General features: G+C 53.4%; 2 protein-coding genes across 8 annotated transcripts; one reads left to right on the top strand and one right to left on the bottom strand.

The window, feature by feature from the left end:
* Positions 1-24: 24 nt before the first annotated feature.
* On the top strand, positions 25-8,267 carry Wdr54 (WD repeat domain 54). 2 transcript variants are annotated; one of them, XM_041637256.1, is made up of 11 exons: positions 25-172; positions 493-715; positions 834-896; positions 1,266-1,332; positions 1,427-1,480; positions 1,947-2,074; positions 2,841-2,941; positions 3,031-3,193; positions 3,340-3,414; positions 3,495-3,533; positions 7,873-8,267. In XM_041637256.1, exons 2-11 carry the CDS (start codon positions 494-496, stop codon positions 8,062-8,064), a joined length of 1,104 nt encoding a protein of 367 aa, XP_041493190.1. In that variant the 5' UTR covers positions 25-172; position 493; the 3' UTR covers positions 8,065-8,267. The 2 variants fall into 2 exon arrangements, with proteins under 2 accessions (XP_041493190.1, XP_041493197.1); XM_041637263.1 differs by having other exon boundaries at positions 26-172; positions 3,495-3,654; positions 7,873-8,011.
* Positions 3,824-20,662, bottom strand: Rtkn (rhotekin). 6 transcript variants are annotated; one of them, XM_041637229.1, is made up of 13 exons: positions 20,446-20,578; positions 18,211-18,495; positions 10,286-10,485; positions 8,542-8,603; positions 8,389-8,442; positions 8,168-8,285; positions 7,711-7,920; positions 6,687-6,781; positions 6,477-6,583; positions 6,141-6,269; positions 5,251-5,419; positions 5,032-5,136; positions 3,824-4,496 (listed from the first exon to the last, which is right to left on the bottom strand). In XM_041637229.1, the coding sequence occupies exons 2-13, from the start codon at positions 18,280-18,282 to the stop codon at positions 4,162-4,164; spliced, it is 1,656 nt and encodes a 551-aa protein (XP_041493163.1). In that variant the 5' UTR covers positions 18,283-18,495; positions 20,446-20,578; the 3' UTR covers positions 3,824-4,161. The 6 variants fall into 6 exon arrangements, with proteins under 6 accessions (XP_041493163.1, XP_041493171.1, XP_041493157.1 ...); XM_041637237.1 differs by lacking the exon at positions 20,446-20,578 and adding an exon at positions 18,998-19,154; XM_041637223.1 differs by lacking the exon at positions 18,211-18,495 and having other exon boundaries at positions 20,446-20,662.
* Positions 20,663-20,970: the final 308 nt, after the last annotated feature.

Below are 20,970 nucleotides of genomic sequence, written 5' to 3'. Positions count from 1 at the left end.
CGCCGCCCATTCCAGCCCCAGGCCCCGCCCAGAGGCCGTGCGTCAGTGCGTCGTCTCTATGGTGGCGGCGGATTCGGAGGGACCTGAAGATCGCCCGTCAGGCAAGACAGACTTGGGGGTGAAGGTGGAGGGGGTTGCAGGTGTGACCTCTGACCTTGGCGTGGATTTGCAGGTAACCAAACTGTGGGAGGAAGGGCTGGAGGCCTCCTTCTGCCTTTTTGGCTGTAGCGTTCAGTACTTACCAGTTCTTCCATCACCATTATTCCTTTGCGATTCCCTGTTGGCCGCAATACTCAACCCTGGGCTTTCTCCTGTTCCATGGGATTCTCTCGTCCTTGTGATTGTTTCCCATCGCTTTCCTCGTGAAACCCGTCAATCAAGGGTCTCTCCTCAGTATCTGACGATTGCATCTCATTGCCCTTCTCCCCTGTCCAAGTACCCTCTGTGGCCTTCTCCTGGTCCACTCCAGTGACTCTAGTATCTTTCCCCCAGGATGTACCTCCGCGAGCGCGCCATCCCACTTCGCGGCTCTGCCGCCGCCCTGTCTAACAACCTCAGTGTGCTGCAGCTTCCAGCCCGTGATCTCACACATTTTGGAGTGGTTCATGGACCGAGTGCCCAGATTCTCAGCGCTGCCTCTGAGGGTGTGCCCTTGGCCCAGCGCCAGCTCCAAGTCAAAGTGGGCGTTGGAGTGAGCCCCCCACTTATCACTCAGGTGAGGCCAGGAGTCAAAGAGGCGTTGCTTAAATCTACTCTACCTTTGTTCTTTAAACCCTATGCTCTTGGCGCCTCATGCTCTCTGTCTGCTGTGATGCCTATGCGTGTCTCTCCAGGTCCACTGGTGCGTCCTCCCTTTCAGAGTACTGCTGGTTCTCACCTCACATCGAAGGATACAGGTGAGAAGAGAGTCCCCCTCCCCACTCTCCTCATGCACACCCTCTCCAGTTCCCTATGAATAAACACTTCCAAGCTTTCCGCATGTGTAGCCCACCCTTTCTCCCAGTTTCTTCTTCCTGCTTTCCGTTCTCTTCACTCTTCAAGCGCCACTTCAGCCATCTGCCTCCTTCAATAACTCTGTGACCTTCGGGACATGTAGCCTGAGTGCCCTCCTCTGAAAACTAGGGATAAGAATGGTGGCTGCCTCCCAGGACAAGTTGGAGGGTTCCCTGGACTCAGGCTGACATGGCTGTGTGAAGTCAGTGCAGGGGCCCAGAGCTCAGCAAGGGTCAGCTGGATCATCCTGCCGTCCTTTCTCCATCTTACAGATGTACGAGTCTGATGGCTCCGTCATGGTCTATTGGCATGCCTTGGATTCAGGAGACACGTCTTCAGGTACCTGCAGGACCAAGTGGAGCAGGGGTGGAGGCTGGGAGAATTCACTAGGGCTGGAGGAAGTGCTGCTTCTGAGAACTGTTTTTCTATTCAGCACAGGCCATGTTTGCCCGAGGAATCGCTGCCAGTGTTCACTTCATCTGTGTGGGTGAGAGGACTAAGGGCAGGGCATTAAGGTGGATGAGGTACATTGGTATGGGTTCTCAGCCAGGGGGATGCTGAGGAGCTGATGAACTTCTGAAGGGTTGGGGGAAGGTGAGGAAGGGTGGGTATCAGAGACTCATAAAAACATTTACAGAGAGCCGGGCGGTGGTGGCGCACACCTTTAATCTCAGCACTTGGGAGGCAGAGGCAGGTGGATCTCTGTGAGTTCGATGCCAGCCTGGTCTACAAGAGCTAGTTCCGGGACAGGAACCAAAAAGCTATGGAGAAACCCTGTCTCGAAAAATCAAAAAAAAAAAAAAACATTTACAGAGGGATAGTGAACGGAAAGTCAGTGCTGTTGGAGCAATCAGTTTATTCCTAAGACTTCTTGGGTAGAGGGAGTGTTGGGCGGTGATTGGAGGCCCAGAGGGGTCAGGAAGCCATCAGTGGGACACTGGTTCTGGTTGCAGGAACATGGTCCGGCCGGGTACTGGTGTTTGACATCCCTGCCAAGGGTCCCAACATTGTACTTAATGAGGAGCTGGCGGGGCACCAGACACCAATCACAGACATCGCCACTGAGCGTGCCCAGGGACAGGTGAGTACACTTCCTCTAGCTATTCTAGTGCCCCATTTGGGTCTTAGCTCTGCCACCAAGTAGAAGTGTGGCTTTGGGATCATCCTCACTCTCTTAGATGTAGTAGCCTCCAGTCTGAGGGAAACATGCTTTATGTTAAGAGTTCTAGAAAAATCACTAGCCCTCTTCAGCGCTGGTGTGAAGCCAGAAGTTAAAGCTGACCCTTTCCCAGATGCTGCCAACACTGACAGCTGTAGCTTCCTTCTCTGGCCTTTCTAGAAAGCTGTCTCCCTGGTCCACCCTGCCACCCAGCTTCACTCTGAGTAAGCCCTGTCCTCACAGAAAACTTCCCCTTCTTCCCGCTTGGATTGCAAACCTCTTGAGAGCAGGACGTGGGGCTTATAATTTGTACCGTTCATAGCACCTGTTCTGTCCACCTGCATCAGTAAGGAGGCCTAGGGACCAGCTGTGACTGTGGTTGGCTCAGTATGAAGCCTGCAAAAAGTCGGGAACTGGTGGCTTTAGCATTGTCACCTATCCCAGAGGAACAATTATATATGTCCTCTCCTGCCCCGTGATGGGGGCATGGGGGTGGGGGTGAGAAACCTATAAGGACCTACAAGGAGTCTGTGCTTAAGAGACTTGGCAGAGAAGTGTCTGATATCTTGAGCTCTTGCCCTTTCCCTGTAGAAGCAGAGAGGCAGGCATGGCTTCCCTTCCCCTCCTGCCCTGGACCCTGGGCCGCACAGACTATAAAGGGAAGAGCTGACCCCGACTTTCTCCTCAGGATGGTGTTGCTGACATGGTGACAGCTGATGACTCAGGTGTTCTCTGTGTCTGGAGGTCAGGAACTGTGTTCACATTACTGACCCGAATACCAGGATTTGGGTAGGAGACGCAGAAGAGGGTTATGGCCTTTTTGAGGGCAGGGGATATGTTGGGGTCTGGAGAAACAAAATTGAACATTGCCCTTGCAGGGTCCCGTGCCCCTCTGTGCAGCTGTGGCAGGGGATTGTAGCTGCAGGCTATGGCGATGGGCAAGTGCGTCTCTATGATGCCACTACTGGAGCACTCCACGTCCAGATCAGTGCCCATGCCCGGACCGTCTGTGCCCTGGACCTAGCTCCAGAAGTGGGCAAGGTCAGTCTCCTGCACCCCTAAGTACCTTCCTGGTGCTTAGATGCCTAGCACAGGCTTGTCTCCGTACTCAGTGTGACTCCATCCCCAGGTACCTGGACTGGGCATTCTGACTCCCTGCCCATCCCTCTTGGGTTTCTCTCTTTTAGCTACTCTCTGCAGCTGAGGACACCTTTGTGCATATCTGGAAGCTGAGCAGGAATGCAGAGAGCGGCTCCATTGAGGTATGTTTGTAGAGGGTGGGGGTGGGGACCCAAGCTAAGGGTGAGCTGCAGGACTGAGCAGTCTTTCCCCCACCCTCCAGGTTGAACACTGCCACGGGGAATGCATTTCTGATACCCAGGTGTGTGGGGCTCGGTTCTGTGACCCATCAGGCAGCTCCTTTGCGGTGACAGGTTACGAGCTTGCTGAGATCCTGAGGTTCAGCAGTGTCTGACAGAGGAGCAACCTTCCCTCCTCCCTTGGTATTTATAAAGTATCCCTCCACCAAGCCCTTGTCTGATCACTCGCTCTCACGGCCACACTTCTAAACAACAAGCTCCCAGGAGGAGGGAGAGGCAGGCTCAGAGCGCACAGAAGCCACTGGTCCTCAGAGACCATGCCCTCAAAGACCAAGTGAAGGCAGTGAGCTGTTAAATAACTTTAATGGTCAGGGTAGGAGTCCCAGGGAGGTGCCTCCCCCCCTGCTCCCTAGTGCCGCCCACCCTCGAGGCTGGTTAGTGCAGGGAGGCAGGGCAGGGTTCTTCCAGTTTTCTCCCAGGTAAAGAGCTAGGGGATCCCAACCAGCTCCAGAAACGGCCTCCTCAGTACTATGGTAACCACAACTTAAGAGGGGCTTCTGTTACCCCTCCCCAGCTTTCCTTCCTAGTCCAGTGGAGGAAGAGGAGCCCAGCACCCTACAGTGCTGGACCTAGAACCCAGTTGCCCTTGGGTCGTTTTCTTTCTTGGCCAGATCCTGTTGCTGGTGCCTCTCACACTGGGGACTGGAGCCATGTGCGGAGCTGACTTTTGCTGTAGAAGCCTCTGGATTGTGGGGATCGCTGCGGGGGGAGGGGTGCAACAGAGCGAGAAGCCCCAAGGGAGTAATCTGGGGGTGCAGCGTCCAGGGAAAAGGTTCGGGGTCGCCCCCAGGGCAGGGGTTGCGTCCAGGTTGGGACTGGGGCCACTGAGGCAGGCGCACAGGAGCTAGGCAAGGCAGGCTGGTCTGTAAACATTGCTAGCCAGGGTGGGGGCGGCTCCAGCTTTGTGCCCTCGCGCTGGGCCAGGATGTCGGTCACAGCGGCGATGTCGTCTAGTGGCTCAATAGCTGTGGCACCAGGGGGGAGGGGAGGGGAGGGGACTAGTCAGAGCTCAAGCCCTGGCCTGCTCAGCCCTGACTGTCACCTGTCACTGTAATATGAAGAAAGCAAGGCCCGAATCTCAGCTGAGATGGCATTGTTCTGCAGGAGCAGCCCCTCACCGGGACCCCCTGAGGCCACAGGCTCTGATAAGACTGTGTGACATTGGGGTGGGGGTGGGGAGCAGAAGTGGGTAAAGAAACCAAGATAAAAAGGAGAGAAAGCAGTGCCGGGCAAGTGAGGTCAGAAGAGGAGGCAGGAGTCCACATGCACAGAGGGAAACAGAAAAGAAGGAGTTAGGACAGACGTCATGGAATGAATCTGGCTCTTGGGGGTTTGTTCTGTACTTGGGTGGAGGTGATTTTCAGAATTGGAGAGAAAAGGGGAAGACAGTAGGGCTGAGTGAAACCTGGACCCCCTGTGCTTTCTCTCTGGTACCTGGATCCCCTTGAGGTCCCCAACTCCACTTCCCATCAGCTCCCCGACTAACTGCTCCTGACTTACCCATCTCATGGTATAAGGACCCCTGCTTGGCCAGTGCTTGTGGGGGTTTCCGTGGTGCAGGAGCTTCGATTTTCATGACTTCATCACAGCAATGCTTCCACTGGCCTGCAAGGAGAGCGCCAGCTGCAGGAGCTGCCTGCTTGCTCCCGCATTCCCAGCTCCCAAGCGGCAGTCAGCCCTCCAGCCTTCCCAGAGATTTAGCCCAGCCCTTTCTCTTACTCATGTCAAAGAAGAGCTGCCACAGCGCCTCCATCCAGTTCTGCAGGGCTTCTCTGCTCTCCACCCGGAGGGTGTTGGTCACCTCATCATCTCCATAGCGGTTGCTGATGCTGAGAGTGAAAGGCCATTCCCGGGCCTGCTCCAGCTCCCCTGCCCGGACCCTAGTCTCCTGCAGGAGAAAGCAGATCTGACTTCACCTTTGCCTTAGTTGAGAAGCAGCCCATCACCCCTGCCTGGAAAGTACCTTTGGGACTTCTGCTGAGTCTGCATTTACCTTCTGCTAACTCTGGGAGGGGTGAGGGGACAGTGAGGATGCTGGGGATAAAGTATCTATGCTGAGACAGGGAGCAACAGGCAGAGACAGAAAAGAGGGACAGAGCAAGGCAGAGAAGGTGCAAAGGTGGGCAGGAGTCACCAAGGCCCGGGTCTGGGTTACCCACCCAGTACTTACAAAACACAGGCAGGGTGCCTGGGGTGCAGTGCTGGGGCAGACTTGCCTAACACACTCAAGTCTCTCGCAAACACAGAGGAAAGCAACCCTAGGGCAAGGGGGCATAGCAGCCCAATTGGGCCTGTGTAGGGACAGACGGCAGGTTATCAGCAGCTACAAACTGGAAGCACAAAGGACTGGAGGAAGAGCTGCCTGACCCAGCAGGAGAATCCCCTGGGATTTGGAAAGGGCTGGGAATGCTGAGTGAGCAGGAGAACTTTCTTAGTATTGTTTGAGGGGTGGAAAGATATGGGGAAGTGGTCTCTCTGCATCCCCAACCCTGCTGTGGAGCTTGGTGCTTTTAGAAACAGAGTCCACCTGCCCTGTCTCTGAGGCCTGAGCCCAACTCTCGTGCCCGGGCCTAAGTCCCAGGTGGCCTCATGACCACCAGACTCATCACCTTGTTGATGGCGACAGTAAACCGTGGTTCTTGCCCGGTGTCTGCATCTTCGGATCTCCCATAACAGAAGAGGTTTGTGCCTTTCAGGACTCCGTGCACGAGTGTCCCATTCTGTAGCTCCCCAGCTTGCTGCATAAAGAACCTGGTGTTTTCTAAGGAGTCTTGCCTCCCCACCAGGGACCTTCTTCTCAGTCACCCGTTGACCCCATGTCCCCAGTACTCACCGTGCTGCCTTCCCATCCCACTTTGTCCCCCAGAGTAACACTTTTATCATCCTATCCTTAGGGGCCCAGCTGTCTCCTCCATGCCCCCTTCCACTCCTGTAGGACCCCTCACCTGCACCCTGAGGGTACCACTTGCAGAGGGCTGAGTCATGCAGAGAGGCTGGGCTGCCAGGCGGCAACACACGCTACCATAAAGGGGCAGCCAGTCAGGGTTCTCCTCTGGGGGAGGAGGAAGTACAGGGTAAGGATGGGAAACGAGAAGGGGACAATCCCACCACCCCTCTCAGCGCTGCCAGGGCCCCCGACACACTCATGCACACACCATGACCGGCGAGGGTGAGGTCATGTGTACGGAATCCATCTTGCACGTCTGCTAAGGTGAGAGTGGTGTGAGCCAAGAGGTGGTACCGAGGACCCCTGGAGGGAGAAGGGGACATCAGTGGAGTGTGGTGTGTGAGATCTGTCCCACTGCCAGGCTACATGGACAACTAGCTCCCTCCTGTCTCCCCGCCCCCTAGGCACCTGGCCCTCACTCATACACTATCCCAATGAAACTCTCCTGGCAGTTTCCTGAGGGTGAGTGTTCTTCAGTCAACAGATCCCAGTAACTTCAGGGGACTATAGGCTCCGCCACAGAGCTTGCCCAACTCAGCACAGCTGTAGATGTATCTACGTTGTTTGGTTTGGGTATATGTATGGGAGGCACACATGTGTATGTAGAGGCCAGACATTAGCATTGCGTGTCCTCTTTAATTGCTCTCTACGTTGTTCATGGAGGGAGGATGGCTCACCTAGCCCAGAGCTTGCCAGTTGGACTAGTCCAGCTAGCTAGCATGTCCTGGAGACCACATAGCTCCCCACCCAGGTGAGCCCTGGGATAGGTTTTGGGGGATCAGAACTCGTCTCCATGCCTGCATAGCAAGTGCTTTAGCCATTGTGTTGTTCTCCCCATCCCTGTTTTGGGGGTTTTGAGGCAGGGTCTAATGTATACCAGGATGGCCATAAACTCACTATGCAGCTGAGAATGACTTTGAACTTTCGATCCTATTTCCTCTACCTCCCAAGTGCAGGAATAACAGCTGTGCACTACCCCACACAAAGCTTCGTGTATGCTAGGCAGGCACTCTACCAACTGAGCTACACCCCCAAGTCCTATAAGATGTTTCTGTGCCTGCTAACCAGGTAAGACCCCAAAGCCTAGCTCTCTCTGCCCCGGCCCCCACTGTCAGGTTCGTGGACTGAGGCCTAACTCTAGGGCTGGGCAGAATGCCTGCTCATTCACGGTGTCATGGTCACCAGTGGGGAGTTGAAGGCAGCTGAAGGCATTGGGTACTACGTGATCTTACCCCACAGCTGGGGTAGGCAGCAGGATGGGACTGTTCCCGGAGCCCCCAGCACTGTCCAGCGATGCCCTGACACGCTTCCCCGAGGAACGGCCCAGGGAGCTGCTGAGTTTGGTGGCAAGCCTCTTGGGGGCACCAGCCAGGGCTCCCTCTTCTTCCACACAGGCCCCATACAGCTCCAGCCGCAGTTCAAAGTCCGGCCCTGCCTCAGCACTACACAGGCGCAAGAGAGAGGAGTGCCATGAGCAGGAGGCTCAGGAGGGTGTGGGGAAGAAGAGCGGAAGTTCAGGAGGACTCTACAGAGGTGCCCAGGAGTCATCTGCCTCTCCTTCTCCCCCCTCACCTCTGCCCCCATAGCAACCCCATAAGGAGCTGGAGTGGAGAAAGGAAGGGGGGAGGAAGGGAGGAAGGGAGGAAGGAAGGAAGGAAGGAAGGAACGAGCCATAGCCAAGGAACTCACAAGAGCACATTGTTCTGAAAAGAGATGTCTGTGAGAGTCCTGTCCACCAGGACCATCTCTGTGTCCTGAATCTGTTCCCCGAGCTGCAGCAGCAGGAACACAGCCCAGCGGTGCAGGTCTGAAAATAAAGAGAAAAAGAGAAATAAAAGCATTAAAATGTCAACAAGAGCCTCTGTCTCGGAGCACTTTCCTGATTTTGTCCCATTGTATGTGACACTCACCGCCTTTGTTCTTGAAATACTCCGTGTCCTTCCACATGAGTGGGATCCGGAGGTCTAAAGGGCAGACGGGAAGGAAGAGGGGTTAGAAGCAGCCAGGCGGTGGTGTGGTGGGGTGAGGGGTACCAGCCTCTGTGGCAGTTATATGTTTCTTACCAGAGATGCAGACCCGGCCACGGCAAGGGGAACGCTCAGGGGGCGGCACACTGTCGGAAGGTCTGTGGGCAGATCACAGAGTCCTGGCCTGGTCTTTCCCTCTCCTCCCCTTTGTTCTGACTCCCAAGGGCTCTAAGGGGCCCCTGATTCCTAGCCTGGTTGGCATGGCAGGACCAAGGGACTGGAGGAGAGATATTGACAGCGCCCAGAAGTTTGCTGGTCTTGGGGACGTTTGAGCAATGTTAGCACACAGGGATAGTACCCAAGCTCTGGGTCCTCATCCTAGCATTGGTCCTGGCCATCCAGACCCCAGTAAGGGACAAGTGGGGCCTTGAGGGGACAGGTGCCGAAAGAGATTCCCTTTTAAGCCTCCCCCAACCTCCCGCTAACACACACACACACACAAACACACACCCATTAAACCATGACTTGGAGGGCTGGAGAGATGGCTCAGAGGTTGAGAGTACTGGCTGCTCTTCCAGAGGTCCTGAGTTCAATTCCCAGCAACCACATGGTGGCTCACAACCATCTGTACTGAGATCTGGCGCCCTGCTCTGGCGTGCGGGCATACAGCAAGGCAGAATGTTGTATACATAATAAATAAATAAATAAATAAATAAATAAATAAATATTTAAAAAAAAAAACCATGACTTGGAGAGACTGGAAGGTTTTCCCTGCAATTTTAGAAGCTACTTGTTCCCAATATCTCAGGTGTTTGAGAGTGAAGGTCTCACTCTGTAGCTCAAGCTGGCCTCAAATTCAGTAATCTTCTCACCTCAGCCTCCCACGTGCAGAGATTACAGGCATAAAGCACCATGTCCAGCTTTCATCTTGTCTTTGATATGAGTACACAGAATAGCACAACTAGCAGCTAGGGAATTAAATGTACTTTATTTTCCCACTCTGAGGGCTGTGTGGTCGATTTGCCCGTGGCTGCCTGAGAGAGCTGCTCCCTGCCTGCTTGGCCTCTTGCTAAATGAAGCAGCAATGGAATGTGTTTTCTCCTTCTGTGGGCTTCCTGGTGAGCCCCTGGCAACCTCTCCTTCAACTCCTCCATGCCAGTGAGGGTTGGGACCCTCTTCCCATGCAGCCTCAATGAGGTAGGCTGTTCCCCAAATGACTCATCTACCAAAACAGCCAATCCGCAGAGCAATGCATTTGTCAAGTATTTTCTAACATTTTCACTTGACTCCAGCTGTCTCAAGGTTGACCTGTCACTGCCAGAGTGCACTATAGCACTGGCACTGTGTGTAGGTCACAAACTCAGGCTGAGCTCCGCTGCACAACCAATTTCTACAAATGGGGAGCCTTCCTTTAAGTGATTTTCAATTATGTGCTTTCTCAACTCCTGCCTCTGATGGTGAACCCCAGGTACAACATGCTACTGTCAAATTGTGGTAAATGGGCCATTTGGTGAACTGGCTTTGAGAAAATTAGTTTTCCAGACAACAAGCCGGATATAGCAGATCATGGGCAGGCCATAACCAATTAGCATGTTTGTATTACTTGTGGTTTGAACTGCCAGCCGCCCTCAGATACCCTGGCTTTCCTGAGTCCAGCCCCAGCTACTCGGGATGACCTACCACCATGGTAAACACTAAGGTGTCTTTCCTGGTCAGGACAGGTGTTTGTGAGGGAGTCCCCATCAGGAGGTTGATCTGAGCCCCCAACACTCCACATAGCCACTTGCTGAAGCATGGATTAAAGCCTCCCTCCCTCAGGCACATCCCCTCCCTTGCTCACCTCCGGCCTGTCTTCTCCAGCACCTGGGCCTCCTTGCGCCTCTGCAGTTCGCCCATGTAGCTGAGAATCCGGCTGTTGCACAGCAGCAGGCTCTTGGTGGCCTCCAGAGCCTGTTCTCGCTGGGAGCAGGCTGCCAGCAGCTTGCAGGCCCCTTCCCTCATCCGGATCTCATGGTCTAGTTTCCTCTGTAACTCCGTGTCCTAACCAGAGTCATGGGAAGAGAAGAGAAAATGGCAGTCAGGGATCAGGCTGAGACATCTCCCCTACCCAACTCCAGTCCCAAGTGGGCTATGTGGGGTGGGGGAGTGCAGAGGACACTAATGTTTTAGCAAAGCCTGTTGTCTTACCCTCAGCTGCCCAAGATGAGTCAGAAAAACTTTACAAAACTACAGATACTCTCATCCATTTGATTGTGAGGAGTACAAAGTCTTTCTACCTTTGATCGCGATTTGGAGAAATCTACAAAACTACAAGTTCATATATTCTTCAACCTAACTGTCCTAAACACTGTACTCAAGGGTTCAGCCTACAGATACACGTGTAACTGCCAAGCTATATGACAAAAAGATTCACTTAGCACTGTTTAACTTAAGTGTACATATATTTCACATGAGCACAGAGCCCACAGAACCAGAAGAAGGCATCAGATCCCTGGAGCTGGGGTTACAGATCATTTCACATGGGTTCCAGGAAGTGAACTTGCTTCTTTGGAAGAACAGAAATTGTTTCTTTCTTTTTTTCTTTTCTTTTTTTCCCCACTGAGCCATCTTTCCAGCCCCAGGCATTATTTTAAACACCCAAACTAAAACACAGCCTTTCCATAAGACAGCGGTTAAATGAGTTGTATCTGCACTGGTAGACAGGGCAAGAGATGGAGGAAGACATGTGTCTAGCTGTAACTCTCCAGAAAATATAGAACAAGAATAGAAAGCAAAACAACATTGTACATCAAGCCAGGCATGGTGGGTGGTGCACGTCTGTAATCCAGCACTCGGGAGATAGAGGCAGGAGGATCAGTAGTTTAAGTCCATCCTCAGCTACACAGTGGATTAGTGGCAAGCCTGGGATACATGAGACTCAAAAACAAACAAAACACACACACCACCATTTGTAATATAACATATATCATATATTTGCATATGTATATGTATATATTTACATATTTGTGTGGTTGTCCCAGAGATTAGGAATGAAAACAGATTTGTGGGATCAGTCAGATGCACACCACCTATAGAGTGCCCCCATACTGCACAGAATCCTATATAGACCTCAAACAGCACATCCACCACCTCTGGCTCCCTGAACTTGGGAGAGGCACTCAGAGGTAAGGAATGAGGAAGGGAAAGTAGTTGGTCCAGGTATGAGGGACTGGGGGTGGGGGGGTGATAGGCATGCAGGAGGCACTGGACAGGCATGGAAGGGCAAAGGAGAAGCCCTGAGAGAGGACGCAGGGGTGTTCACCTGGAAAGAAGTCATCTTGGAGCTTAAAGGGCAATTGGCATTGGGTTGGGAGTTGGGCATGCACGGCTCTGGGTTTCACTCTCCAGCACTGTATAAACCGGACCTGGTGGGGAGTGCTTAGGAGGTGGAGGCAGTGGAATTAGGATGCTTAAGGTCACCCTCAGCACCATAGTGAGGATGAGGCCAACCTGGGCTATATGAAACCCTGACTCAAAACAATAAAGTATAAAAAGCCCTAGACATCCAGGCATAGTAATGCATACCTGTATCTCAGCACTCAGGAAGCAGAGGCAGGAGAATTATCATGAGTTCCAAGTCAGCCTAGGCTACATATTTAGCTTGTTTACAGTTCCTTTCTCCGGGGACTATTTTCTGGTCACTGTACTAGGCCAGATTTTCACCCCAGCAACACCCATATGATTCTCTTCCAAAACAGGCCAATTCAGCCCCAAACTCCTCCAGGAAGTCCCCTATCAAATAACATGGCAGCTCCTAGCTATATGGGGCATTTCACCCACCTCCCTGAGTCTTGACTTGATTTTCCAACTGATAGAATGGGGTGAAGAGCAGGGGAGGTGGCTCGGTGGGTAAAATGCCTGCTGTGCAGGGAAGACTACCTGAGTTTGGATCCACAGTGCCCGTATAGAAGGCGGGGATGGCATCACTGGTCTCAACCCCAGCACCGGGGAGCAAAAACAGAGAGTCCTGGTGGCCGGCCAGTCTGGCCACAGCTTTGCACCAGGTTCAGTGAGAGATTTTGTCTTCAGTGAGGACCAGTGAGACTGACTCAGTGGACTGACAGGCCACAGCTACCAAGCCTGAGGAACTGAGTTCTATCCCTGGGTTCCAGATGGTGGAAGAGACAGCCAAACCCCACAAGTTTTCCTCTGACCGCCACACTGTGCTGTGGCATGCATGCCCTCCACATACAGAAACACACACACAAATATATATATATATATTAAAGGCATGGTGACACATACCTTTAATCCCAGCACTTAGGGGCTGAGACAGGCAAATCTCTCTGAGTGTGAGGCCAGCCTGGTCTACATAGCCAGTTCCAGACCAGACAGGGCTATATAGTGAGACCTCCATGTCAAAAACAAACAAACAAACAAAAACCTTAAAGTTGACCTCTGGTCTACACACACTCATAGGCAACATACATGCATGCACACACATACACACACCACAGACATGGCATCTCAGTGTTCAAAGACCAGTGAGATCCACACTCGATGCCTGATGAAAAGCATCCAGCACAAGGGCAGGGACACAGGCTTTTTTTTCACAAGGAGGGCTGCTTTGTTAGTAGACTCTGTTCAACAGCCAGCGCTGGAGCTTCCCTGTGCTGACCAAGGCTCCATATTTAAGTCCCAGCTGGGAGGTGAACACGCAGAGATGAATGGCTGCTCCCTAAGTGCCTTGTCATGGCATAAAAACACAGGAAACAGCCCCTACTGGTTTCTGCTGAGGTGACAGCGGGAGGCTTCAGAGGTGCACAACTTTGGTTCAGGAAGCCAGGCAAGTCGAGGCATGCAGTTGGAACATTAGAGTAACCGACTACACACACCTCTCTTCTCCATCAAACCGGCTCTCCTTCATAGGCTATGTCCTGCTTCTGTCTCTGGTGCCCAGCCCTCCCAACACCTCGAATTCCTTCTCACTAAAACCTTGTCCAGCCTGCGTGCCAACTCTTCCTTCCCTATCTCTTTTGGGGGGCTGCTGTGCTAGGTCAGATGTTATCACAAACCACTCCAGTACCACCTTGTCAAAGCCCCCCTCCATCAGGAAGCTCTCCGAAACTCCTCTCTCTCAGCCTCGCTTAGGATGCATCACTCTCCTGCCTTAGCTAAGCCGACTGCTTGCCCACCCCTCCCCGACTCTGCACTTAATTTCTGTCACCAGTTTCGCAAATGAATGAGATCAAGGTTGCGTCCTCAAGCTCGCTCCTGGTTAGCTAGCCCCCTCCAGGGCCAAGCACTCACCGATCCTTCCCTAGCCCTGTCCATGGCGTTTACAATTGGTGCGGAGTCCTGGGCAGCAGCAACCTTTGTGGCCGGTGTGACCCGAGGACCGCCTGGGAATTGAAGGATCCCGGGAGTCGGCGCTGCCTCACCGACTGGGTCCGCTGAGCCCGAGGGCGCCCGTGACATCAGCTCCCAGTTGCCGCGAGAGGCGCCGAGGGCACCGGGCTCGGGCGGTCCCTTCAGGCTCTGAGACGCCTGCATCTTCACCACCGGGACCCTGTCGCGTCCCTCCGCGACTACTTGGAGCACCTGGACCGCCCTGGAGACTTCTCCCTAGCGGATTTGTCTTTCCAAGGTGACCCTTACCAGAAGCAGGATATGAAGTGAGGTTTCTGGATCCAGCACGGACCAGCAGAACTGGACTTGTGGGGGAACTAGCCGCCTGCCCCATGTGCACATCACTTCCAAATCCACCCTAGCTCAGTCTACAGTCAAGAATGCCCTGGAGAAAGGGTCACCTTTTTAGGTGGAGATTGGGGTCCCCGTGCTTTGCACCTCTCTCCATACCCATTAACACAGGTTTCCCCTCCACCTCCACCATCCTCACTCTCTCCCCAAATAGACGCTGTTTGTTCCCCTAGGATGGGAAAGATCCTAAATACGGAGAGTGCTCCGACCTGGGTGACCTGGGTCAGCTCCCTAGGGATGACAGAGAATGAGTCACAGTTGCCCATGATGACACACTCCTCTCTCTCCCACACTCTCTCCCCAGCTTCCTGTTGTGCTTCCCATCACCTTCTGTTCCCTTCAGAATTCCCACTAGGGCTAAGTCCTAGTGTAGGGAAGCGGTGGTGGGGGTGGGGGCGGGTGTGTTGTTTATTCTCTGGAGCTTCAGTCTGTAAACTTGGGAATAGGTGGCTTTCTTCACAGTATTACGTGAGGACTTAACGAGAAAAATCGAATCTCTACCTGGGCCTGGCACATGTTCTAGCTTTGCTCCGGGGATGTAGCTCAGTTGGTAGAGCTTGCCTAGCATACATGGCAGCCTGGGTTCCATCCTGAGCACCCCGTTCACCAGAAGTCATGCTTGCCTGTGACCCTAGCACTTGGGAGGTAGAGACAGGAGGATCAGAAGTTCAATGCCATCCTTAGATACATAACCTGGGCTACTTAAGAGGTTACTTAAAAAAATAAAAATAAAAGGCAAACAAGATGGCTTGCTTAGTGGTAAGGCTGTTTGTTGTCAACCTTGAGGACCTGGGTTCAATCCCTGGCTCCCACCATGGAAGAAGAGGATCAAAACTGTCCTCTGACCTGCACACTTGCTTGGTGCTATACACCACCATCACCATCCAAATATTTTTTAATTAAATAAAAATAATCTTTTTGCCAGGTCCTGGTGGTGCATGCTTTAATCCCAGCAGCACTCAGGTGACAGAGGCAGGTAAGTCTCTAAGTTCCAGGCCAGCCTGGTCTACAAATCGAGTTCCAGGACAGAAAGGGCTGTTACACCAAGTAACCACATCTTTTAAAAAAACCCAAAAACCAACCTTTCACTCTCCTTCCTCTTAAACTTGCACCTTGCAGCCTAGGATACCGCCTTTAAAAAGTCTTTTTGGATTTATACTCCAGAACTAACTTTCCTGCCATTCCTGAGGACATGATGAACTGGGGAGGGGGTTGTGCAGAACTCTCAGCCTGTGGCTCAAGGAACGTTGTTCAAAGTAAAAACAAAGTCATCCTTGTGTTCCAGATGTTGGGCAGGCCTCCGGAGGGGAGAAAGGTCAGTGTGTGGGGGGGGGAGGGGTGCACAGGATGCAGAACTTAAACATTTATGTAGCCTAACCAACTCTGTTGATGCAAGCAGTCAGCATGTACCTAGTAGTTGAATGTGACTAGAGGAGCCAAGAAGCTAACTGGTTTCTTCCCCCTCCCCTTTTAATTAACTAAAGATAATTATCACACAAGTTATACAACAAATAGCGGGGCAATAGAAACCAGCTGGATCGAGAGGAGGTTTGGAGTATTTTGCTTATGTTTTTTGTTTGTTTGTTTGTTTCATTTGGGGTGGTCTCCTTCTAGAACCCAGGCTGACTTTGAACTCACAACACTCCTTTCTCAACTTCCTGAGCACTGGGATTATAGGCATGTGCCTCCACACCATGCCTCACCCAGTAAATCGGTTTTCTCTTGTGCACCAACACGCAAAAATTAGGCAATGCCAGAAACCCAAGGGGTTCACTTGGCATCTTTCTACAAAATAGAAGGGGACCCTCTCCAGACAGGTATTGAGGTGTATCCTCCTGGTACAGAAGCTGGACATGGAGGGCTTCTTCCTCTAGCTGGCACCATGTGAAAGTACACTCTGAAATGTGTGCCGAGACTGTGCTAGAAAGGGTCCTGCGGCTGTAACTGGGCTGGTCTATAACTTGCTAGCAATATGCATGATCCAGAGATGGGGGCGGGGCTAGGTGGGCAGCACGTGTGCAGTAAGTTACCCTTCCTGACTGCACTCTGAATCTCTGCCTCTGACCTCTGACTGCAGCCTCCTGCTCTGTCACTGCCCATCTCAGCACGGTGCCGCACCACCGGGAGGCTTAACCACACACCTAGACCTATCTATTCTAGAGGTCTTTCTGCTTCACCCGCCACATCCAATCCATCAGCCGGCTCTGTCGGATCTCCCACCATCATTTGGAATCTCTCCTCCTTTTCATGAACTCCATAATCTAAACTCCAGATCCATTCCCCTGATGTGATATTTGGCTGCCCACCGGGGAAACTTGCAGACTCTCTTGCCAATCCTCCTTGCCCAGGATTCACCACCACCAAGCTGATCTTCCGCAGCAATCACCCTAAAAGCTTAAGGCGTAAGGTCATTGGGCGGCAGACACCTTTAGTTCTACTACTCAGGAGATAGAGGCAGATGGATCGCTGTGAGTTAAAGGCTATCCTAGCAGATATAACCAGTTCCAGGCCAACCAGGGCTACACAGGGGACCCGATCTCAAACACAAACAAGCCCATAAACAGCAAGGAACTTGAGACAGGTGCTAGAGACATCACCCAGTTGGTTGGGTGTTTGCCTGGTGTGCAGGGTGTCTCAGGCTGGACCCCCTGCTTGGTGATGCACACTTGTGATTCCAGCACTCGGGAGTTCCAGGCAGGAAGATCAGAAATTCAAGGTCATCCTTGGCTATGTACAGAGTCTGAGGCCAGCCTAGGATAAGAAAACCTTTCTGTGCTGCAGAATTCTGCTAAGAGTACAACCTAAGTGATGAATTACAGTCTTTCACCCCAGCATGGTCTACCTCAGCCCACCAGCTCCACCACAATGACAAATGCCAGCCCCACCGGCACACACACACCACCCTCACCCTCATCAAACGCTCTCTACCCTGGCCATGCTGTCTTTCTGGAAAGCCTTGCCAGCTTCAGCACTGCAGACCCTCTCAGACTATCTAACGCTGCTGTCTGTCTCATTATGATTGCATTCTATTTTTATAATACTTTCACTATGTGACGTTGCTCATACTTGGCTATTATCTGTCCCCTCACAAGAAAGGACCTTTCCTGCCTTCTCCAGAGATATTTTCACGGGCTAGAAAGGAGTTTGGCACCTAGAATAAGTTCAATTTGTGTATTTAAGAATAAATGGGACAGGTGTGGTGGCTTACTTATTCTTAAACACATGCCTGCAATTCTAGCACTTGGGAGGTGGTGGTAGGGAGATCAGGAGGTCAAGGTCACCCTAACTACACAGTAAACTCAGAGAACCTGTCATAGAAAAAAAAAATGAAAGCACAGCAGGTGGTGAGATGGATCAGCAGGTAGAAGGTGACTGCCATCAGTTCCAAGGACCGGGGTTCAGTCCCCAGAGTCCACATGGTGGAAGGAAAAAACAAAACCCCCAAAGTGTCCTGCACACACACACACACACACACACACACACACACACACCTTTCCTCTTCGCCCACCATTACCTTTCCCTTCTCTTCAGGCTTCATCTTTCTGCAAGCCTCCTTCACACCGAAGGCTCTTCACTCCATCTCTAAGAGGAGCCATTGTCCCCAGGACAAACCGCCACACCTACTCTCACAGCTTCCAGAAATAGGCGCAAAGACCCTCTTGCCAACGTGTGGTTTTGTGGTTAGTGTTGTTGTTTAACCCAGGCTGGCCTGGAACTCACTCCTGCTTCTACTTCCCAAGTGCTGGGATGACAGGTATGCGCCCCTGCGCCCAGGGGTGCTGGTAACCAAACCCCGGACTTGGTCTATGCCAAGTGGAGCCACATCCATAGCTCTTCAAAGTAATGTTCATTCTGCTCAGCAGAAGTGGGCCTGGGTCCACAAACAGGCCCAACACAGAGCATCCATCCACCTGCTGCCCCTCCTGTGCAGGCTATGGGCACACCCCCCCCCCCCCACACACACAGGCCCCATAAAGGCTAAGACAGTAAAGAAAGAAGCGTATGGTCCAGGGGTCAGGGCATTACCTCCAGGCTGAGTGCCATCTGCCGAATGTAGAGCATATTGAGGTCCTCCAGGATGTGCAATCTGTCCTGCATCTCTCTGTCCCCTAGAGCCCTTCCCTTGCTGCCCAGAGAGATGTCAGACAGGCAGCACGCTGTCCCTCAGTTCCTCCTCCCACTGCTCCCTGGGCTTGAGAGAGGTGTCCAGCTCAAGACAGAATGAGGAGGCTGTCCCTGTCCCTCTGCAGTCCTGTTCAGACCCCTCTGGCTTCTGTGACAAAACTTCCTCTCCTAGAGCTGTTCCAAGGCCTTGATAGGAGCCAGGCAGAGGAGGAAAAAAAGTGAGGTGAGAATGAGCAGGGGCTTCTGGGAGGAGAGGCCAGCTGCAGAGGGGGCTCTGGGCACAGAGTGTCCAGCCTTGCTTTGGTGGCAGCTGTTCTCCCAGCTGGGGAAGAAAAAGGTCCTTTCATTCCCATTTTGGTCCCTCCCCCGCTCCCGCCCACATCCCAGGCCAGGCCGACCGAGACTGAGCGTGCCTTGAGGGCAGTGAGGGGCAGGCACAGCTGGAAGGGGGCAGGGAAGGGACGCCTCCTGCTGATTCTACGGAATCCTGGGGCTGATCCGGAGATCAGAACCCACTGAGGGAGTTCTGGCTTAGTTTGAGAAAGTTAACGGCAGAAGTGAGGACTTGAGGAGCCTTGAGCCCAGGGAATGGGACAAAGGGGTGAGTCTGTAAAGCGGCCCAGACCCAGGGTCACCCCTTCCAACGCCGGCCCCCATCCAGCACGCCCCACCCTGGGCTCACAATTACCTCGCTTTTCCAGCAGAAGGGAGGAGAGAGAGGGAGAAAGGCGGGGGTGTGCCTGGCTGCTGCTGGCCCTGCTCCCCTCTGCGGGCCCCTTCCCTTCCAGACAGGAAACCAGCCCCGGGTCCCAGCCAGCTGCAGGGCTGTCCGTCCCCCCCCTTCCCCCCCACCTCGGGCCTATGGAGTCACACTCTACCCAGCGGCAGGCCTGGCCCTGCAGCTCCGCCCTACTCAGCTCTGGCCCCCAAGGCCTGGCATATCCTAGCGCTGTTTAGGATCACAGGCCCTTCCTCCGGGTCCCCGGCTTCGTCCCTGGCTCCCCCACGCTAGCCACGCGCAGGTTCCTGGGTTTAAGTAGCTGGGGTGGGAGGATGACAAAAGCTCTCCACTAGCTTCTGACTCAGAGAAAGCCTGGGACAGCGCGACAGGGGTGTGAAAGAGCCTTTGTTCTGGGCAGCCTAAAGGGAAAGGGCAAAAGCCAGGCCTGGAATCCGGGGAGGGTGTGTGCGTGAGTGTGTAAGAACCACTTCGTTTAACTCTTCCCAGGCACGGGAGGGAGGGAGACATCGAACTGGGACCTCCTTAAGCATGTGGGAGACTGACTTTGGGGATGTAAGTCTCTTTGGGATGGCTAAGCGCCTCTCATTTCTGGCTCCAGCCATGGGCCTCCAGAGCCTCTCCAGTTTAGGGACTTTTTAAATTAAGCATAGGACTCCGAACATACAGGCAGGGGTACCCTGCTGGTGGGGTGGTAACTTGCAGTCTAGAGGCTGGATTTCTTAGATCCAAGAAGGGAGGTGGAAAGTTTGGTTGTGGAAAATTTCTCCAGAGTGAAAACACACACACACACACAGAGAGAGAGAGAGAGAGAGAGAGAGAGAGAGAGAGAGAGAGAGAGAGAGAGAGAGAGAGAGACACGAGAGAGAGACAGAGAGACAGAGACAGAGAACGAGAGAGCGAAAGAGCGCTAGAGTTGGAGGTTACTCTGAGAAGCTTGTTGCCCTTCAGGAATAAGGGCATTGGGAAGGCTTCGGACAAGTCACAGAACTAGGGAGCCCACAAAGGAGGCTGGCTTAGGGGGTCGGCACAGAGTGTGGGATGCTACTGGCAGCTGGTAATCAGTTGGAAGCCAAGTCAAGAACACAAGGATTGGAAGATGCCTGACAGCCCACTGCCTTTGGCCCGGGATGCTGGAGAAACTTGGGTCAGTCGTAGTTCTGGAATTGAGTTTAGGGCCCCTCATATGGAGGACCTTTCCAGTCAGAAGCAAATTACCCCAACCAGGCAATGCGTGGGTTCGCACAGATCGGACGGATCTGCACCCTGTCCTCATCTGGCTTTCTAAGTCAACAACATGAGCTAGAATGGACCCAGCTCGCGGCGCGCCCAGGAGGCAGGATAGCCGGGGCCACCTGCCAGTACTGGGAGGGGAAGGCAAGGACGCGGCCTCTCACCTCCGGCGGGTCGCTGAAGACACTAAGTCGGAAACGGCCGCGTTTGAATTCCATCTCCAGGGCGGAGCCCCTGGCCACTGTGACCCGGCTCCGATGGTTTCGAGAGAACATGCTTGCAGCCCCTTGCTCAGTGTGCTCCCTGCGCTCCTGGCATCAGTGTCCCGCGGGCTTGTGCTCCGGTCCCTCGATGGCCACCCTCCCACCAGTGCAGCCGGGAATCTCCCCAGCTGCCCGGTTCCCAAACCCCGCCCCCGGAGACGACACCTGGGCTGGGCAGGGCGCGGCACCCTCCTCTTCCACCCCCGCTAAAGGCCCGGCCCGTAGCCGGGCACCAAGCCAATCTGGGTCGACAGTTTCAGAGCCAAAGGCACCCTAAATCACTCCAGCATGGCCTGAGAACTTCCACGCTTCTGGCTGGATTAGCTCACCTGAACTAGGGCTGAGTCCCCGAATCCCCTACCCAGCTGCAGCCCCCACCTGTCAGACTGGGGTTCTGGAACTTGGAAAACACTAGTCACACGGATG

Source organism: Microtus oregoni, unplaced genomic scaffold (assembly GCF_018167655.1).
Source record: "Microtus oregoni isolate MIOR12 unplaced genomic scaffold, Mior012 000002F_ref0000024, whole genome shotgun sequence".
Classification (NCBI taxonomy): Eukaryota; Metazoa; Chordata; class Mammalia; order Rodentia; family Cricetidae; genus Microtus; species Microtus oregoni.
The sequence above is the reverse complement of the archived record's forward strand: the minus strand, read 5'-3'. Positions and strand labels throughout refer to the sequence as shown.